The 20,673-nt window shown below is 33.6% G+C and overlaps 1 protein-coding gene across 2 annotated transcripts in view; it reads left to right on the top strand.

Annotated features, from left to right (window-relative positions):
- Positions 1 to 20,673, top strand: part of DPP10 (dipeptidyl peptidase like 10) — a 704,745-nt gene that overhangs the window by 369,476 nt on the left and 314,596 nt on the right. For both annotated transcript variants that reach the window (XM_054478149.2, XM_054478150.2), the window contains one exon: positions 1,854 to 1,928. In XM_054478149.2, the coding sequence (XP_054334124.1) occupies positions 1,854 to 1,928 (75 nt within the window). The remainder of the gene's footprint in view (positions 1 to 1,853; positions 1,929 to 20,673) is intronic.

Below are 20,673 nucleotides of genomic sequence, written 5' to 3'. Positions count from 1 at the left end.
CTCTTGCATATCTGGCTCAGGAATTAATAAGCTATGTCATTCCAAAAATGATTCTCTGATACCAATTGAGTGCTCTACAATTTAATTCAATATGGATAGTAATTACCAGGAATTAGCGTACACCCACAGTTAAGGAGCTCAATTCCCCTGGTCTGTCCTCACCTCAGATGCCAGCTGCCAGTCCCTGGTCCCAACGGTACTGAATTATGTCCAACCTGGCTACAAATGTGAGGGTTCTCATTACCCCTTTTCAGGCTGGAGAATTTCTTAGAATGACTCCAAGAGCTCAGACAAGAGGTATTCTTATAAGTAGCAGTTTATTGTAAAGGGTACAAATGAACAGCTAGATGAAGAGATATACGGGGTGATGTCTGAAGGGGTCCCCAGCACAGGAGGCTCTTTCTCTTTGGACTGGGGTACAGTCCAATGTACAGTACACCCTCCCAATGCAACCATATGTTTACCAACCAGATGGTTCCCTCAACCCTTATCATTCAGAGTTTCTAAGCAAGGTTTCATCACTTAGGCATGATTTTTTGAATCACTGGCCAGCTGCTGAACTCTGATCTCCAGCTCTTCTCTCTTACCAGATCTTAGAGTGGGGCTGAAATTTCTAAACTTGTAATCACATGATTGATGTGATCTGATGACCAGCTTAATCCTGAAACTATAAGCTAACACCTCCCCTCACAAAGAGTCCTCTGATGCTGCAGTCGCATTAGCATGAAATCGAATAAAGTGCAAAGAAGTTTGCTATGAATAACAAAAGACATTTCTATCACTCAGGAAATTTCAAGGGTTTTTGGAGCTCTGTGCCAAGAACCAGAGAAAAGACCAAATATATATTTTATTATACCACCCAAACTTGCCAAATATTGATTAGTCTGAATTTCTTATCCTATCCATTGTGTTTTGGGGTCCCTATGTAAAACAAACAAACAAACAAAAACAAAACAAAGAAACTCTGACTTTACACTTTTCTGGACTTTATAGAGAGCAGTCTTATGGAAACTATAAGGTATGCACAATTGTTTATGCACGTATTTCTCTGCAAATACCATGCAAAGTATCTATTATGCTTAAAATTTTATACAATTTATTTTGCTTTTTTGTTTGTATTTTGGAGTTTTTTCACACATCAACTCAGTGTGCTTGCCCTCTCTTTAGATATGAATTAGACAAGTATCTCTATTTCAAGTGAAATCTTTTTTCTACCTTGAATGTATTTGTTTCATTGTGTAGTTTAAATTCCTTCTGTCCTCAAATTTGTTCAATTATTAGATTATAGGCTCAAAATTAGTTAAGTACAGTGTAGTAGTTTTTGTTTGACATCAAATGCAATGTTATGTATTTGTGTTTTAATCTGTTTCACCCTGGGGATTTCCTTTAAAGAGAGTCTGTCTTCAATGTTAGTGTCTTCTTTAAATATAAACATTCAACCAGTAAGAATACAAAAACATAGAGACAGAAAATTATGACAAACAAAATGTCAATACTTCTTTTCCTTTTGATTAATCTAGCATGCAAATTATAAAAGCATTTTGATTACTCAGGAATTTCAATAGGCCTTTGAATTTTTTTAATAATAAAAATAGTAACATATTCTTTAAGAGATAACATATAGAAAGATATATTAGCAAACCTTTTCTTACTGAAATGTCCAATATGTCCTCTTTAAGTTTTTTATATTCATCTGAATAATCATACATACATACATGCAAATATGTATACAATATAAAAGAAATGAGAATGTCATTTTATAGTGCTATGAAAATTTATTTTTTTTTACATTTATACATCCAAAATTCATGTTAAAAAGTTTTTAAATATAACTTTTTTTTTTCTTTTTCTAGGTAACTTTCAAAGCATCAAGACATTCAGTTTCACCAGATTTAAAATATGTCCTTCTGGCATATGATGTCAAACAGGTAAAGGAGTGATCTTCTTTGAGAATACTTTTCTTTGTGATGCATTGGGGTGACAATTCATAATTTTACTCAGCTATAACTCACCTAAGCAAAATCTGGCATATCTAGTAACTACCGGAGGACAGTAATGACTACTTTGCACAAAAGACGTTTGAAGATAATGTCCAAACATATTCCATATCTGTATAGCAAATAATTGGGACAATTTGCCAAGTGCCTGTGCTGATCCAAGTCCATCTCTTGGCAGAGGAGAATGTGGCAGAGTTTAGCAAATCCAAAAAATGCGGGCTTGTGAAAGTTTCAAGATAAGCCTTACCATATACTTGAGTGTTTCATGTGTGTACAGATTAGAGACTTTTCTAGTGGCTGTGCCTAGAGCTTCAGATATGTATATTGGGAAGGCAACTGCTGAAAACATTGACTCAGATTATGGTCAAGGGATTCTTTACTGGTATTTGATTGTCAGCTTGGGGTTGTAGAAAATTTTGCAAATGGGGCAAGCCAAGCAATTATTTCTGAACAAATAAAATGTTCTAATTGAAATTAGTGTTTCCTTATTCCATGTGAGCCCTAAAGCACAATTAGAGCAATATGTATGGTTGTTGAGTATTTTGTACTTAGACATCATTTGCACGATTAAAAAGCAAAGTAAGTGTTGGAAAGCCAATTCAGCAGATTAGTATCTGTAAAGAATAAATGATTGGAAATCATTCAAGGAAGTTTACGAGCTTTAAGATGAACAATAAAAATTTATGGACTTAAGGCAGGAAGCTTCATATAATGCTTTGAAAGCCTTTTGAACACATGGAATTTCACAGTTCAAAAGAACTGCCATTTGATGGCTTTAGTCTTTTGGAATATACATGTGCTATATTTTTAAGGTTATATTTTTTGACTTAAGTAATTTATGCTGTAAAAGACAGAGGGATTTTAGTCAAAGGCCTCTTTTCCTAGTATAGATGTTGGCCTGTTGTCTTATCTTTTGCTTTGAGTTATCTTTATTCATTGGGATTTTGTAAATCATATGTTATAGTAAGAAAAATACTTGACATTTATAGACTAAAATATTATGCTAAAAAGTTTCTAACATAACATTATCTAAAGAATCTAAGCTTGAAAATCTGCTATATTAAATTGATCATGAACTTTTAAAAAATCAGGTTTCAGGAGCTATTGTAATGAAGACTGGAACTGGCAGTAGGACAAACACATAGATCAATGAAAGAGAAGAGAGAACCCAGAAATAGACCCTCACAACTATGCCTAATAGACTGTTGGCAAAGGTGCACAAGCAATTTAATGGAGGACAGTCTTTTCAACAACTAGTGCCAGAACAATCAGATATCCATAGGCAAAAAATAAAAACAAAAAGCCCACAAAAAACAAAAGCATCATATTGGCTTAAGCCACACACCTTATACAAACCCAGAATGGATCATGCTTTTAAATGTAAAGTGTAAATCTATAAAACTTTTAGAAAAAAATCTTTGGGATTTAGGGCTAGGGAAAAATTTCTTAAACTGTATACCAAAATCACAGTCCATAGGAGGATAAACTATTGTTCCATGGTAGACCCTGTTTTCAGGCTAAAAATACAAGTTACAGTCTAGAAGAAAATATTTGAAATTCCCATGTTTGACAAAGGACTAGCATTCATATATAAAGAATTCTTAAAACTGAACAGTTAAAAACAACAACTGTAACAAAAACACAGCTATACAATCAGAAAGTGGGCCCAGACATGAAGAGACATTTCACTGAAGATTTACAGATGGCAATAAGTACATGAAAATATTTTAACATTACTAGCCAATAGGTAAATGCAAGTTGAAACTACAATAGAATATCACTACAAATCTATCAGAATGGTGAAATTTTTTTTAAGTGGCCACACCCAATGATGGCAAGCATGCAGAGAAACTGGATCATTCATACACTGCAGTTGGAATGTATAATGATACAGCTACTTTGGAATATATTTTGATAGTTTTTTTAAAAACTAAGCATATATTTGGGTTGGTTCCAAGTCTTTGCTATTGTGAGTTATGCCACAATAAACATACGTGTGCATGTGTCTTTATAGCAGCATTATTTGTATTCCTTTGGGTATATACCCAGTAATGGGATGGCTGGGTCAAATGATATTTCTAGTTCTGGATCCCTGAGGAATTGCCACACTGTCTTCCACAATGGTTGAACTAGTTTACAGTCCAACAATGATAGACTGGATTAAGAAAATGTTGTGGGGTGGGGGAGTGGGGAGGGATAGCATTAGGAGATATACGTAATGCAAATGACGAGTTAATGGGTGCAGCACACCAACATGGCACATATATACATATGTAACAAACGTGCACATTGTGCACGTGTACCCTAGAACTTAAAGTATAATAAAAATATATAAATAAATAAATAAAAACCAAAAAAAAGAATCTAATTGTACTACATAAATAAACCAACATTTATTTAAACATTAAAAAAAAAACTAAGCATATACTACCATCCGACCCAGCAATTAAATTTCACTAGACAATTCCTTCAAGTCATTTATCCCAGATAAATAAAAAATAATATTCACACAAAAACCTGTATGCAAATATTTGCAGCAGCCTTATTTATAATAGCCAAAAACTGAGACAGCCCAGATGTTCTTCAAAGGATGAATAGCTAGATAAACTGTGATCCATTCATCTCATGTAATAAATATTCACCAATACAAAGGAACAAGCTTTCAGTATAGACAGAAACATGGATAAATCTTTGGAATTATACCAAATGAAAAAAAAAGTCCCAAATATGATTGTTTGTATGATTTCATCTATATAACATTCTCAAAATGACAAAATTAAAGAAATGAAGAAGAGATTAGTAGTTTCCAGGAGAAAAGGAGGGAAATGAAAGCAGATTTTTTTATTTTATGGGACAACAAGAGGGATCTTTGTGGAGATGGAAATGCTCTGTATCTTAATTATATAAATGTCAATGTCCTTGTTGTTTTCTTGACCTGGTTGTTTACTTGACCGGGATTTCTTATAGTTTTGTAAGATAGTATCAGTGGGGAAAACTGGGTGAAGAATACCTGTGATTTCTCAGTATTATTTATTATAATGGCATGTAAAAATAATTATGTCAAAATAAAAGATTTTAACTTGAAAAAGCTGTAATTTTTTAAAAAGGTCCTAAAATAAGGCAAATTTTTTTTTTTTTTTTTTTTTTTTTTTTTTTTTTTTTTTTTGGTGGGAGGGAGGCAGAGAGTTTCACTCTTGTTGCCCAGATCAGTACAGTGCATGATCTCTGCTCACTGCAACCTCCACCTCCCGGGTTCAAGCGATTGTCTTGCCTCAGCCTCCTGAGTAGCTGGGATTACAGGCATGCACCACCACACCCAGCTAATTTTGTATTTTTAGTAGAGATGAAGTTTCGCCATGTTGGTCAGGCTGGTCTTGAACTTCTGACCTCAGGGGATCCACCTGCTTCAGCCTTGCAAGTGTGAGCCAACATGCCTGGTGGCAAAAGTTTTTTTTTTTTTTTTAATTCAGTTTCAATTTATTTTATTAAGTGTATGGATTATGCAAGATCATTGAAATCTTTTGCCCCAAACAAGTTACTGGAAAGAGGTAAAAAGATTTAAGTATGCATTTCCACATTTATAGTTTTATGCAAATCTGATACAGTTTTTAAAGATTAGTGAATGAAAATAGTTAAAAGTAGTAAAAAAATGATCCATTATTAAATAAACTAGTGAAATTAGCTTGAGAACTTTTGTATTCTTGTCCAAGTCAGTCGATTTCTATCTAGAAGAACAATTTTTACTATTTGTTTTCAGGGAAGCTGGTTAACTGTCTATGAAAAGTAAAACTGTATTAGGTTATGCCAGATCATCCCTGATAGCATCACAATAACCATTCTCTAACCACAGAAATGAAATTGCTTTTTCATCTTATTTTTAAATAGTAACTTTTTGTAATTTAGGTTTACGTTTTTAAAATGTGGAATAAGGAACATAAAACTAGGTTAACTTTGAGTATTTGGACAAAATAGGGCACAAACTTATAAAAATATAATTAACAATATAAACATAGTTGTGGACCAGTCTTCATATTCTTATGGTCTTTTTTTCTTATCAAGGAAAAATAAAGATACTTTATGACCAAATAACTGGAAGTGAAAGAATGCTAGCATTTAAATAAATTTTAGAAACTTTATTTCACCATTTTATATCATTTCACTTATTTATTCATTTTATTTATTAATTATGTCCCAGGTGCAATTGCTGGGCTGTATATTATAGGGTGTATTTGTGGGTATGCTCACATAAATTGAATTATCTCCTTCAAGAAATTTATAACCAGGAAGAGGTGATATGACACAAACATTCATATCCACAGCATACAACATCATGTTAAGTATCATACATGTGGTAATATCAAAGAATAAAGAAAACTTTTACTCAGGGTAATCATGTTAGACAAGAATCATATGCTGGGCTTTGAAGAGCAGAGAGGTAATAATGAATAGAAAAACAGTCCAGCCTGGCCAACATGGTGAAATCCCATCTCTACGAAAAATACAAAAAAAATTAGTTGGGCGTGGTGGCACACGCCTATAGTCCCAGGTACTCGGGAGGCTGAGGAGGAGAATTGCTTGAACCCAGGAGGCAGAGATTTCAGTGAGCTGAGATTGACTACTGCACTCCAGCCTGAGCGACAGGGCAAGACTCTGTCTCAAAAAAAAAAAAAATTAAATAAATAAATAAATAAATAAATAAAGCAAGCAGTCATTCTCACTCTTGGCTATGCCATTAGAATCATCTGGAGAGTTTTAAAAATTATTAATGCTGAGGCCCTCCCCTGCAGAAACTCTAATTTAATTGGCCTGAGGTATAGCCCCAGCTTTGGAGTTTTACAAACTCCCCAGGAGATAATGTGCAGCTAGGGTTGAAGACCATTGAATTTAAGTGAACTGCTCTCTTCGACCTATTGAAGACTTTCCAGATTTCAGAAAACGGAAGCACTAGAAACACAAATAAAAACAGCTAATTATTTAAACTGCATGTATTTTGTGCCAAAGTCTTTACTTGTACATGCTTAATCCTTACATCTTTTAATCTTAATCCTTAATCTTTTATTCTTAACACACGACAGTACTTGGTGTTATTCTTCCTTCATTGGTGAAAATACAGAGACTAACTTACCTAATGTGATTCAGTATTGAAAGTTATTTTTTTTCCTGAAACAATGGGTCTTAATGTACATGCTCAGCATAGCAGCATCAACATAGCCTGGGAAGTTATTAAAAATCCAAATTCTCTTGTCCCATTGAGACAGAAACTCTAGGAGTGGGCCCAGCAATCCATGGTTTGACAAGCATAAGTGATTCTGATGCATTCAAGACTGAGAACCAGTGTTTAGGGACCTGCTTCCTTAAACTGCAAGAGCTCTACCTAAGAAGAGAGCTAAGCAGCCAGAATCTCACTATATGCAGGACAAAGATTCATAAAAAATATCATTTAAGAAAGATGATCGACCCATTTTTTCTTTAGTTTTTCACAATTATTTCTTCCTGGATTTAACGTCCAACTGTTCCTTTCTGACCTTGGATGTTGATCTGGTAACAAATTCACCCTTCAAGGTTAATGTTTGATCTGTTTTCATTATAGGTGGCATAGTGGGGTGTGCATGGAATTTGGAACAAAATATGTGTTTAAATTCAAATTATCCATATTAAAATTTGCATTGAAATATAACATACCTACAGGAGCTTGCATATACTATGAAGATAGCTTGAATTTCTATAAACCAAACACCTCTATGGTGCCATCACCCAGATAAAGCAGCAAAACATTGCTGTTCTCCATTCTGTTACTACGAGCCACAAGGGAGAACACTGTCTACATTTGTAAAGATTAATTCTGCCTGTTTTTGCACTTTAGGTAAATTCATACACTATGTACTGTTTTGTGTATCTCTTATTTTACTAAATAATTAGTTCATAAAATATATCTATAGTTTTCAAGTATTGTGTAACAGATTGTACATTCCTGCTATGATATACCATTCCATTGCACATATCACAATTTGTCCACTCTACCGTTGATTAGATTGTAATACAGATGTACATGAGCAATGCATTATTGTATAGATGATTTGTCTGATCACTCTCTCTTTCCCATCCATTACTCTGCTTCTTCTTTGACAGCTATTTCAAAAAAATATTATTTAAGAGGGCACAAACATTTTTTGGGTGCTTAGATAGTGCATCTGCCATGGAAGTGTGTTTATCAATGTAAACCTCCCAAAGTCCCGCTTCTTGGCTGTTTATATCATATTTTACAGAGGAGACAGACTTAGAGATGTTAACTAACTTCCTCAAGGGTCCCATTTCACAGTTGCAGAGCTGGGACTGAATTGTTTTTTCTTAGCTCCAAAGTCCCTAGCTTTTCGATTACTTTGTCATTTTCAGAAAGTTCTTATTTATCTTTACAGATTAACTGTGTACTCTGGTAGAATTATTTTCCTATTTATTTGAAATCATATCAACTAATTCCTAATTAATTAATTGGAAGGCAAGTGAAACATATTACAATATGTATTTAATAAACATATTACAATATCAAACAATATATTATTTTCAATACTCAGTACTTAATATACTTGTCCAGATGTAGTGGTTAGACATTTTATTGCTGTATTTGCATCTTTACAACTGTTTCTCAAAATAGTCAATGAAATAATCATTCTGGAATGCCTTTTAATGCCATAAAATTAAAAACATACTTTTAAAGAAGATGAAAGTATTCCAAAATATGGCAAATCATGGTATGCTAAAACCTTGATGATCAGAATATTTGTGGTTAATATTTGTTATCTAGTATTTTGATATTCAACATATCAGACTAAATTATTTGTTCAGCATTCTGAGTCATGTATATAAATTATTTTAATTTAACCAATAAATCTATGTAATTTTATATATTATCCATATATATTTGGAATTATTGGTCCATTGGAATTATTTAACAACTGTATTTTTAAGCCATCCTTAAAATGTCAAGAGTCCTTTACCACATTTTTTTAAGGACAAACATGAAGTAAAGAGAAATCAATTTTTTTAACCTTTTTAAACAAATTGATAGTTTTATAGTTTTCTTGTTTGGATTTAAAATACACCATGTCAAGTAGACTAGTTAACTATTTTACACTGTCAACCACTTTCTTAATACATCTTATGTTTGTTATCAGAAACTTTAATTAAATTTACTCTTGTTTCAGCAGAATTAGAACTGTCCTCTATGCATAATGGGACATAAATCTGCATAAGAATTAGCTTTTTCTGAATGCAAGAGTAATAGTTGAATGAATCCTTCAAATTGCGTCTAATAGAGGGAACAAGTCAATTGTACCTGGGTTACATCTGCTATGTTGGTAGTATCTGTCCTCTAAATTCGATGCTCTGCAAAAAATCAGCATTATTATTCTCTACAGTTAGATGCATTCATTTCAGTTTAGGTCTCTACTATTTTATAGCTCTTATGTACAAAATTATTTTTCTGATAAGTATCTATTTTAACTAAGAAGTAATCCTGTAAAATGCATCCTGCATGCACTACTGCTTTAAGAAGTAACTCTTCTCTAGTGAATTATCTAATTAAATTCTGGACCTTAATACTTCAGTGCTTTACAATTACAGATACATATTTAAGAAGTCTGTGGGAGTACATAATCTGGTTATAGAATTATCTAGGCTGTTAAGATTCATACATTTGGGGTTCACTAATATTTCAAAAAATACAAACTCAAAGAAAGCACAGTCTGGGAAGGTTACTGTGTTCAAACATGTGGGACTCTGAGTTCATGCTGAAATCCTCCTGCCTTCTAGTGCCCATAGAATACTCACCTTTCCTTGTTTGTAGCAGCTGCTGCTGCTGAACTGCCTTCCTGTGTAACCTTCTCCTTGCTACACAGAGATAATAAGGCATTAAAAATAAGTTAGTATCAATTTTGGAATATTTCTTTTGGGTTAAGGCAAAAATTCAAAAGTCCCTAGGAGGTGGACAAAAAAGAAGGAAAGAAGTAAACACAAGAAATATTTTTGGAAGCCAGTATTTACAACATTTTTTGGTGAAAGTTACTAATGTATTTATCACTTTATCACTAATTAAATAATATATTTTAAATAGCATCTTTTTATTTTGAAAGAATATAACTCTATTATAGAGAATCTGAAAATACACACACAAAAAAAGAAGATAAAAATAATGCCTCTATCCACCTCTGTTTTTTAGAGAAAACCACTGTTAATGTACTGGTTTATCTCATCTAAGTCTTATTTATTGTCATTAGTATGTATATTTTTTCCACTTATAGACAAAATTATAAAAATAGAATAACACAGTTTACTATCATGAACATTCCACTATGAACATTGTTCCTTGTCTTAAATATTTCTCAAAAACATTATTTTAATGGCTTTACAATCTTTTCATGTGGTTATATCGTAATTTATTCAACTCAATTTCTTTAATATTTATAGATAGTTGACAGATTAGCACTCTCACTATTACAAAAATCCGTCCTGCAATGAACACTAATAAATATCTGTCTTTGTTTATCCTCAGTTAAATTAATGAAACTGAAATTATTGGATTATATATTTTCTACATTAATTAGTATTCTTGATGCATATTGCTAAAATGCCCCCTAGAAAGCAAAGTAAATGTATGCTTCCCCAGTAAAGAGAAAGAATTTAAGGTTCCTTTTGGTTTATGATGCTATTTTATAGGACACTAATGGTTTTTCTAAGGTAAATGAACAAAAATAAACAACAAAATTATTTATGAATAGGAGAATCTGTGATATGTTAGCAGATTCTGATTCCTTCTTACATTGAAAGCTCTGTGATTCATATTCACTCTCTAAGTGCAAATATCTAAGCTCAAGTCACTGAGAAAGCAAACCTATTTTTAAAAAAATAAACACCTTCAATATCAAATAATTGCCTTCATTACTCTGGTAAAATTACACTAGGAATAATAGATGAGTAGAATTAGCAAGTGACGGAGTAAAAGTAAGTTTCTCCCCATAGGAGTTATTTAGTGAGACATATTTTAAAATTGTTACTACACAAGACAGTCCTTAATTGTAAAACATAATGGAGTCATCATTTGTATCTATTCACAGGTAGTTTATTTCTATAGAAATAATATCATGTTCTCATTTTAAACTGCAAGATGCAGATTCCAACCTACTTCTCTAGCTTTGCATACATTTAAAACATACAGGTAAATTTGAAACATGTTTTTAGACTAGGTAGCTATATATGTAATTGTATTAAGATAATGGACTCTTCTTTTGTTCAGTGGGTTCCTGCATGTGCCTGTTATTTATTTTTACTATCATGATATAAGTATCTAAGACAATAAAATAACCTATTTCCTTATGGTGTGTTGACTGGCAAAGAATCCCCTTGCACATGGGGAGGCCACAAAGTAGAAACAGGCTTAGCATGGAGAAAAAGTAAAGTGAGTCCCTATATATTTGACAAATATTAGGTTGAATGTGAGTTAAGCAGTTTTCTCTATTAGAAGTCTTTAGAGAGATTTTAATATGTTAGTGTATTATAATTTATCAAATGGAAGAAAACATTTATTTTACCCTGAGCTTCCTTGAGACACATCACTGTTTTTTTTTTCTCATGGATCTGTGTATGGTCTAGAACAAAAAAACATACTTTGGGCAGTAGTATATTAGGAAAATACTATGATGCTAAGTAGAAAGATCTTATTCTGGTCACCTAATAGTGATGCACATCTGCCAAACTTCATGTCATAAAGCAGTAATTTATTGTGATCATAGATTCTGCAGATCAGTGTTTCTAGAAGGGCTTGGCTGTACGTTTCCCACTTGAAGCCTTATGTGATTGATGCCAGATGTGGGGGCTGCAGTCATCTGAAGGCCTGACTGAGCTGGGAGCTATACTTTCAAAGTGGCTCATTCACATGGCTGGCAAGTTAATACCGGTTGTTGACTGAGAACCTCAGTTTTTTCCATGTGTAACTGTCCACAGGGCTACTTCCATGTCCTCATGAGAGGGCTTAAGGCTTCCCCCAGTCTGGGTAATCCAAGGGAGCCAGGCAGAGTCTGCAACACTGTAGCCTTGAAACACATAAACCATCACTAGCACTCTAGTGTTTGTCACACAGGCACAGCTGTGATTACAGGTGGGAAGGAAGCACATGAGGCCATAAAATCCAACAGATGAGAATGACTGATGGCTCTCTCCCTTGACACAGATCCTGAAACAAAGGAAGTGAATTGCATGAAGACTTGGAAAGTGCCTCAGGAAATCATCGTAGAGTTCTGAATACTAGTTAGGTCTAGTGAGGTTAGATGGCTTTGAAGCTGGCTGAATAGCCATATCCAGAGAAGTGTGATTAATTGGTATTCCATGTGAGGGCCTCCATGGATAGATCAGAAACCTGTGTTATTAATATTTTCATGTCTGTTTCTTGTTCTATACACTTTAATGAGTTTAAAATAAATAGATAAAAGTATACTTATCACAGTTTTGAATGAGCGAGGTAGAATAGAGGGTTGATTTACAGATAATCTATATAATCAAGATTACAGATAACCTAGGGGTGGCAATGCTGACTGGAGTTCAAATGATTAAACTTAGCAGTGTTTAGAGTGAATTTAAGCATGCATTTTATAAACATCTGGCTCCCAAAATGTAGCATGAAGGATAGTAATGGATACACTAACTTAAGTAAAGTTATTGGCCACAGCTCAGTATAAATTCAGGCTGTCACATTAACTTTAAAAACGCTGATAAATTTTTAGGTTGGTTAATAAAATTAAACTACCCAGAACCATGTGCCAATACTGTAGTCACCAGCCACATGTGTCTATTGAGGACTTGAAATGTGGTTAGTCCAAATTGAGGTAAAAATTATACTTCCCAGATTTTGAAGACTTAATTTAAAACAGATAAACATATAATATTAATTATGTATCATATTCATGATATGTTTGAATAATATTTGGGATACACTGGGTTAAATAAAATATATTAGTAAATTGATTTAACCAGTTACTCTTTATTTTCTATGAACGCAGCTACTAAAAATAAGCTTACATATGCTGGGTTTGGGTTACATTTCTGTTGCTCACTGCTGCTCAGTGGATACAGGAGATGGGTATGTCACTGTTCTAAGGAAAACACCTGGGATACTCTAGCCAATTAGAGGCTGTATAGGAGACAGTCATAATTCTCAAAGATTTAGCAATTGTGATGAAGGAATTATGTAATTGTGGAAAAGGAAAACCCTGGAAAATATGGGAAGAATAATAGATATCTTCAGTATTGGAGGGCTGTCACAGAGAAGAGAAATTAGATATATTTCTAAGCATAAAACTAGGGCCCTTGACATGAAATGGTGCCAGGAAGGCAGATTTTGACTCCACAAAATGAAGGCCTCTCTCAACACTTGTTTTTTCACTAATACAAGGCCTAGTGTTGAAGTCAGTGAGCCTATTTTCTCTAGAAATATTCAAAAGATGGGTAGATAATTGTCCATCACAGGCATTGTGCAAGGAAATCTCATGGGTGAGTTATGTTGAAATAGCTAAATTTCACTGTTTTCCATTAATCCAAGAAGGATAACAGTTTTACCTCTGAAATATATCATACCATAAACACAGGAAAAAAGAGATGTGACTTTCCAACTAATATGTCAAGTTTGAAATGTTGCAGCTTATATGGACCTTGATTTTTCTTGCTACAAATTTCAATCAAAAGCAGTAGACTTTGTTCCATATAATCGTATCTATTTTGAAAAGTATCAAGTATGGAATAACTTTTCAGAGAACCATAACAGTAATAATTCTTAGTAGAAACAGAAAACTTCAAGTTAAAAAAAAACACAACCAGATATACACACAGAGAAGAAGTTCAGAAGTAATATTTTCTAATATTTTCTGATTATACCAAGACAGCAATGTTATGATTCCTAGTTGGAGTTTATACTAATTAATTTTCAATTGTCTTCATGCTGCCTATTTTAAAAAGGAAAACAGTTAAAGGTTGTGTGTTAGTAAATTAACCAGCTCAAAGAGAGTGTATAGTGTGGGGGTCTCTAAATAGAAAGGACCTTAGTGTATCTGAGGAAAGAAGAAATATAGAACATAATTAGACATGAGGTCAACACAGTTTTAAAAGACTTTGGCCAGAAAATGACCAAGGCTTATGGTCAAAAAATTTATACTTTATTTTTAAGAGCAAATTTTTGTTAAGATATAAAATATAATCTACTGTACTTGAAATAGAATGAAGTGTTGCATTATGATGCTTAATTCTACTTACTTAAACTTCATTATGTTTAATTAAAATTCACACACATTTTTCTTCCCTTTTCATCTTGGGATCATTTAAGGCTAAAACTGGAACTTAATCTGTGTGGTAAACCCAACACCAAGTACACTGTATGTGCACATTATAGTCAATTGTTTGTTTCTTTAATAATTGAATAAGTGGGGGAAACAAAGCTTGCCTACACAGGGAGAAAATATGCATTTTCTTCATCTTCCTAATTCCTTTTCAAGAGACTTGTTTCAAAATAAGAGATACCTTACAGGCTGAGGAAAAGCTAGTGGTATTGGTGTGAATTTTCATCTTCATAAAGAAACATTAAATAATCTAAGTTATTTGTGCATAATTTTGCACCTTAAACTAGTTTTGCACCTATAATTTTGCACTTAAACTTGTGAATACTGTCAGACAATAGTTTTCATCATTTTTTTTCTTTCTGGATAAAAAAATTCTGTCCGCAATATTTCAAATACAAAAACATTAGCAATTTTCATTCCGAGGGTATCACTTTGTTATTATTACTTTTTTTCCATATAAAGAATTGAAGAGCACTTTTTTGCAGTTGAATTTCCTTTAATATGTATGCGTGTATAATAACACATTATGAGGGAGAGCATTTTATTAATAATTTACATTTTCTTTGTTTGCAGATTGAATGATGCCATGAGAACAATTAATGGCATAGATGTTCATTTACTCTCCCTCATAATTTCTAAGCAAAAGTATTTTTGTATTTATTGATGTGATGCAAAATACAGGCATGTTGTAAAAGATACTGTGAAAGGGGAAATTTTCTAAATAATGAATGTTGTTAATAGTCATGATGTTAATGTAGAATATAAATTTAAAACGTATAATTAGGTTATTGTGGATTATACCTGTATTTATTAGTTATTCATTTATAAAATGAATTATGGTATTTGTTTTCAGAAAAATGTTCCAAATTATGGGGTAATATCCCATACCACAAAAAACATCCTGTTTCCTGTTTTTGGAAAGTTAGGTTAATTTAAAATTTCCCACTATTATAAACAATGTTGTGATTATCATCCTTGCCCTTAAAACTGTGGCCACATTTCTGATAAATCACTATATCAAGTGATATTAATTTTGTAGAGGTTACTGAGGCATATTACTGCATTTCCTTCCAACACGTTTCAAATAGCACTTCCTCTAGATTTGTGTTTACGTGTGTTGGGGTGTGTGTGAGAGAGAGAGAGAGAGATTTTTAAAATTTAACCTTTTATGCGTTATTAGTTTTGTGGATGAGAGAATTGCATGGAAAGTTCAGATAATTTGCTAAAGATCTGCTGGATAATAGCAGAGCTGGGATCAGAATCAAAGGCTCATGATATTAGCCATAATGTTAAGATGATCTTTATATGTAAAATACTAGGTTAATTAATCATAAATGCATTCAATAGCTATCCATGGAAAGCTTACTATGCAAGCTGTCTCCTGCACTATATGCCATGGATATAGTACAGAACAAAGCAAATGATAATCCCTTGCATAATAGTGGGGAGAGATAAAGATAAAAGAAAATAAATAATTACAAAGCATGTTACATGGTGGTAAGTGCTAGGGGGAATTTTATTCTACATTTTATTTCACTTTTACTTACTTGTAAGTGCAGACTCACACAAATTTGCAAATGAGTATAGCGACCTTTATATTCCTTACCCATCAGCAAAATCCCCCCAGTGGTGACATCTTGCATAAAAATAATGCATTATCAAAACCAGACAATTGACTAGCATAACATAATTAATACAATTACAGATCTTAAACCTGTTTTTGCATATGCTCATTTTCTGACATGCCTTGGTGTGTGATTCTATGACATTTTTTATTATACGTAACCACCTTTACCATCACAATTGAGATACAGAACTGCTCTGTCACCACAACAAAAATCTCTTTTGCTTCCCCTTTATAGTCACACCCTCTGTCTACTTATCTAATTTCTGGCAACCCCTGTTTTCCATTTCTATAATTTTGTCATGTTACGAATGGTATATAAATGGAATCATGAAGTATATAATTTTTTGAAATTGGCTTATTTTTTATTGTCCAACATAATGCCCTTAAGTTCCATCCACGTTGTTTTCTGTGCCAAGATTTTGTTCCTTTCCATTGCTGAGTAGTAGACAGTGAGATGTAAAGCAAAAAGGAAGATGCCATTAAAAAGGGTGCAGTTTTCAATGGAGTGGTGAGCAAATGCATTCCAGAGGAAATGACACCTCAGTGTCGACCTAAGGAAGTGAAGAAAGATTCTTGTGCATATTTGGGGGAAGAGTGTCCTAGGTAAAGGGAATATCCTGAGTAAAAGTTTGGAGCAGCCAGGAAGCCCTTTTGGCCTGAGCAGTGAGAGAGAGCACAAGCATTAAGAGATGACATTAAAAATAAAAAAAGAGAGATGACATTGAGACCCTTTCAAAGGCCCTGTAGACTCTATAGTTAGTGGTAACTGCAGTAACTGTATAACTATGGTGATTGTATTAGGTGACTCAAATTTCCCATGAAGTTACTTCTAAACTCTGAAAAGATTGAAAGAATTATCCCTTCCCTGGGGGTGTAGCAAAATGAATACTTTATAATAGAAAAAATAGTTTAACTGGAATTTTGCCTTTTAAAAAGATTTCCATTTTAAAAAATGGAATATAAAGAACTTTATGTTCCATTTATGAAATGTGTCAGTATTGTCAAACCTTTAAGTAACTTTGGCATGAGACGGGAAGCATATATTCTATTACTTTTCATCATTCATGATTTTTACTTTGTGAAAACCTCAGTTGGGGGATGCAAAAGGCATAGAATTTACTGGAAGAACAGAGATGGCACCTCGTATGACTCAGAGGACATTGCATCACAGTTGGGGTCCTCAGCCCAGCAGAGAATATCACAGCAAACACTAAATGGACCTGCCAGAAAATTCCGGTCCATTTGGGCAGTTATATGATCTAAGTCAAGTCTCAGTCTTTCACTCTATCAAAGAATAAAAAGGGTATAAGTCATTTTGACAGGTCTCGAAAGCATCTTAGTAAATGAACAAAGCTCAGGACATCAAAGTTGCGGATGTTAATCAAAGACTGAATTGAATTGGTGCTTGGGGGACTGGCAGTCCTAATCTGATTTTCACAAACATGCCAATATCAATAAACTTGCAGGTAAAGCCAAATAAATAGAAGTGCATTCATTTTTGCTAAATACTAGATATTTGATTTCTTTAATTCTGTACTATGTAATTGGAAGCTTACATTTTGGTGTTTTACATGTATTTCTACCACCGCATATAAATTCTTTAAAGGCAGACACATGCTGGGTTTATTTTTTCTCCCTCACATGCCTAGAATATAGAATCAGTATGTCTTCAGTCAGTAGCTATGAAAAAAATTCATTTATCTGACATCAAAAAACACAAGTCATTGCTTTTGGTTATGTGTGAATGTCGCTGTTGCTGTAAATAAATTCAGACACAGTCAATGAGCATTAACATCTGATTGTTATTCCTTCTACTTATAACAAAGAACTATGAGATGAAATCTAACTGCCAAGAATCAGTAGTCATTGTGTTAATTTCAATGCTGCTGTGTAAATTTCATTAATATTAAATGGATTTTTATTTAACAATTGTAACTTCAAAGGCGACAAAAAATTAATTACCTTAATAAATTGAAAAGTCTTTCCTTCTGCTGTACAGGTAAGGAAAATAATTAAAGAAAAAAAAAAACAATCCTGAAGAAACACTGACTCTCACATGCTTATTTTCTTCCTGAAAATGTGAGATAGTAAAAACTGAGGAATAAATTAAAATTTGCTTCTAACGTTATACAATTTTGTCACAAAAACCATAATAAAAATGAAAATTTCTTATGATATTTGTAGAATATTCAGTAATCCTTGAGAAACTGCCAATATAGTCAGCTTTCTGGAATTACAGGTGTATGCTGTTGTTATAGTTTTAATTTCTTGTTTTTACATTTAAACCTCCTGGGCTACCTTCAGCATATGTTTCCGTGATTGACAGTAAACAGTTGCTATTTCTGCAAGTCTTTTCATGGTGAGATCAATTTTCCCATTTAGTTCCTATTAATTCCTAAGTACTCACATCTTACAAAATTAAGTGAGAGAGTATAATCTCAACTGAGGCCATGGGAAATATGAGCAACCCGGTCAAGGTTTTAAACCTGTCATCATGGATTATTTTGTATTTGTCCCTGAGTTCATTCTGGCCCAAAATCTAACTGTCCATCCTACAACTACTTAGTCAAGCCTTTCCTCCCATCAAGAGTATAACTCTGGTTATAGGCTTTAAGTCTGGCTTATTTTAAGGGTCAAAGCTAAATTAGGCCACTTGAATTTAGACCGGTGTCACTCGCTGTTCTTAAGGGCAACATAACACATAGCATTCAAGCATATCCTCCTGAAAAGACTGAACTTTACATACAGAGGGGTACAAAATGTTCCTCACTGCTGCTGGTGGTGGTGAATTGCATTTCAAAAGTAGGGTTGCTTATAGTTTGAGGATGTTTCCTTTTGCTTCATTTTGGTTTGTATTTTCTGTTTGATAAATACAGAAAAGAGGCTGTTTATCCTCAGAAAGTTTTTCTTAACTGCTGCCTAAGTTGTTTTCTTTCTTCTGGGTTAAAGAAGGTTTTCTGGGATAGTTACCAAGAAATGACAGTGGTCTTTATGTCAGAGGGGATGGTAGAACACCTCGATTTATTACTGAGGAACTGAGGCCCAAAAAAGTCAAGTGACAAAAAAATCTAGGCAGTGGCAGAGTCTGACCTAGATAATATGTTTCCAAATGCTCAATAAAAGACTTTTCCACCACACTGTTCTTTAAAATACTCCATGTCAATGGCAAAAGGAAAAATTTTGTTCTCTCCAAAAAAGTTGGTAAAAGACAGACATATATGTTGGTCTCTTTCAAGTACTAATTACCTTGCATTTCTTTCACATATCTACTCATTCATTTTCAAATTATTAAATATGAGGAAATGTGGTAGGTACTAGACATAAAAATAGTTACATGTAATTCCTGCCTTTCATTTGAAGAGTTCACAATGTAGTGGGGGAAATTTGTATAAATAGAAGAATTATAGAACATTAGAGCAAGGACGAAGTAAAGCTCAAAATTCCAAGAAGAAGGCATCAAAACTGTTATGAAGATTGGGTCGGAGTTTTCCAATATTTTTTTCTTTTTAAGTGGGAAGATGCCTTCAGGCATGTACAGAACAGAGCCATGAAAGGTCGTAGTGTGTTTGCACAACAGTGAGAGACTTGGTGTGGTAAGTGAGTTGGAAAATAAAGTCTGGAAATCAGAAGTTTAATTCATGTATTTGCTAATTATTCTCAATCCCTGAAGTTAGCTGTGATGAAATTAAATCACAAATCCCCAAATCCTCAAGGGCTCACAAATCCTCAAATCCTTACTGGCTCACAAAGACTATATGGGATTTTTACATCAGGAAAGAGCTGCCTATTTGTTGGTTGAGAATGCTGTTTTTATATGGCACCTCCAGTCCTAATGAGTTTCACAAGATCACAGGAAGCTACAGAGTCTCTTGTGCACCCTCTGACCTAGGACCTGCAGTAAAAGTAGATGTCATAGTCCTCCCTTTTTTTAATGTTTTCATCCTTGATGCTCAGGGCTTTTCCAACTCATTCTTGACCTTGCTAGTTCCCTTTCTATTTGAGAATGGACAAAAAAGGCAAGAGGAAGCTCTGAGCAACCCCTAGATTTAGGAATGACTGACCCGCTTAGACTTAAGGTCTAAATCTGCATTTGGATTTGGGAACATCTTTTTGGTTTTCCACAGCTACAGGACAATGACACTGATGAGTTCCGTTCTCTCCCTTTCCAATTGGCCACTAAAACATCTATCAAAGGTAGAACAGCCACTACCTACTTGATCAGCTTCCAGCCAGATGAAATGTCTTTGGTTGACACTGAAACAACTGAATTCTTTATCAAGCTCTGTTCTAACCCAAAATTACGTATGTATACGTAAGTGTATATACATCTACATATATACGTACTTTTTCCTTATGCATATTTTGCAGTTGTATTTGCCAGTTGTCCTCAATCTGGAGAAATCAAAACCTATAGCTAATCAATGGGTTCCCTTACAATGGGATAGAAAATGTATTTTCTTTCTTTTCCATTCATTTAGGGTTCTCTGTATTATAGCTACTAATTTTTCTCAACAATTTTACTCCTCATTTATTTTCATGCTGATAATGATAACTAAGAGGATTTTCTACTCTCTTTGCCATGAGTTAGATAATCATGGTCCTGATAAAATATAGGTGTCAGGGTAGGATAAAAAGGAAGACATTGATAATTAAACTTATCAAAGACCAGCAA

This window comes from Pongo pygmaeus, chromosome 11 (assembly GCF_028885625.2).
Source record: "Pongo pygmaeus isolate AG05252 chromosome 11, NHGRI_mPonPyg2-v2.0_pri, whole genome shotgun sequence".
Taxonomy (NCBI): Eukaryota; Metazoa; Chordata; class Mammalia; order Primates; family Hominidae; genus Pongo; species Pongo pygmaeus.
The sequence above is the reverse complement of the archived record's forward strand: the minus strand, read 5'-3'. Positions and strand labels throughout refer to the sequence as shown.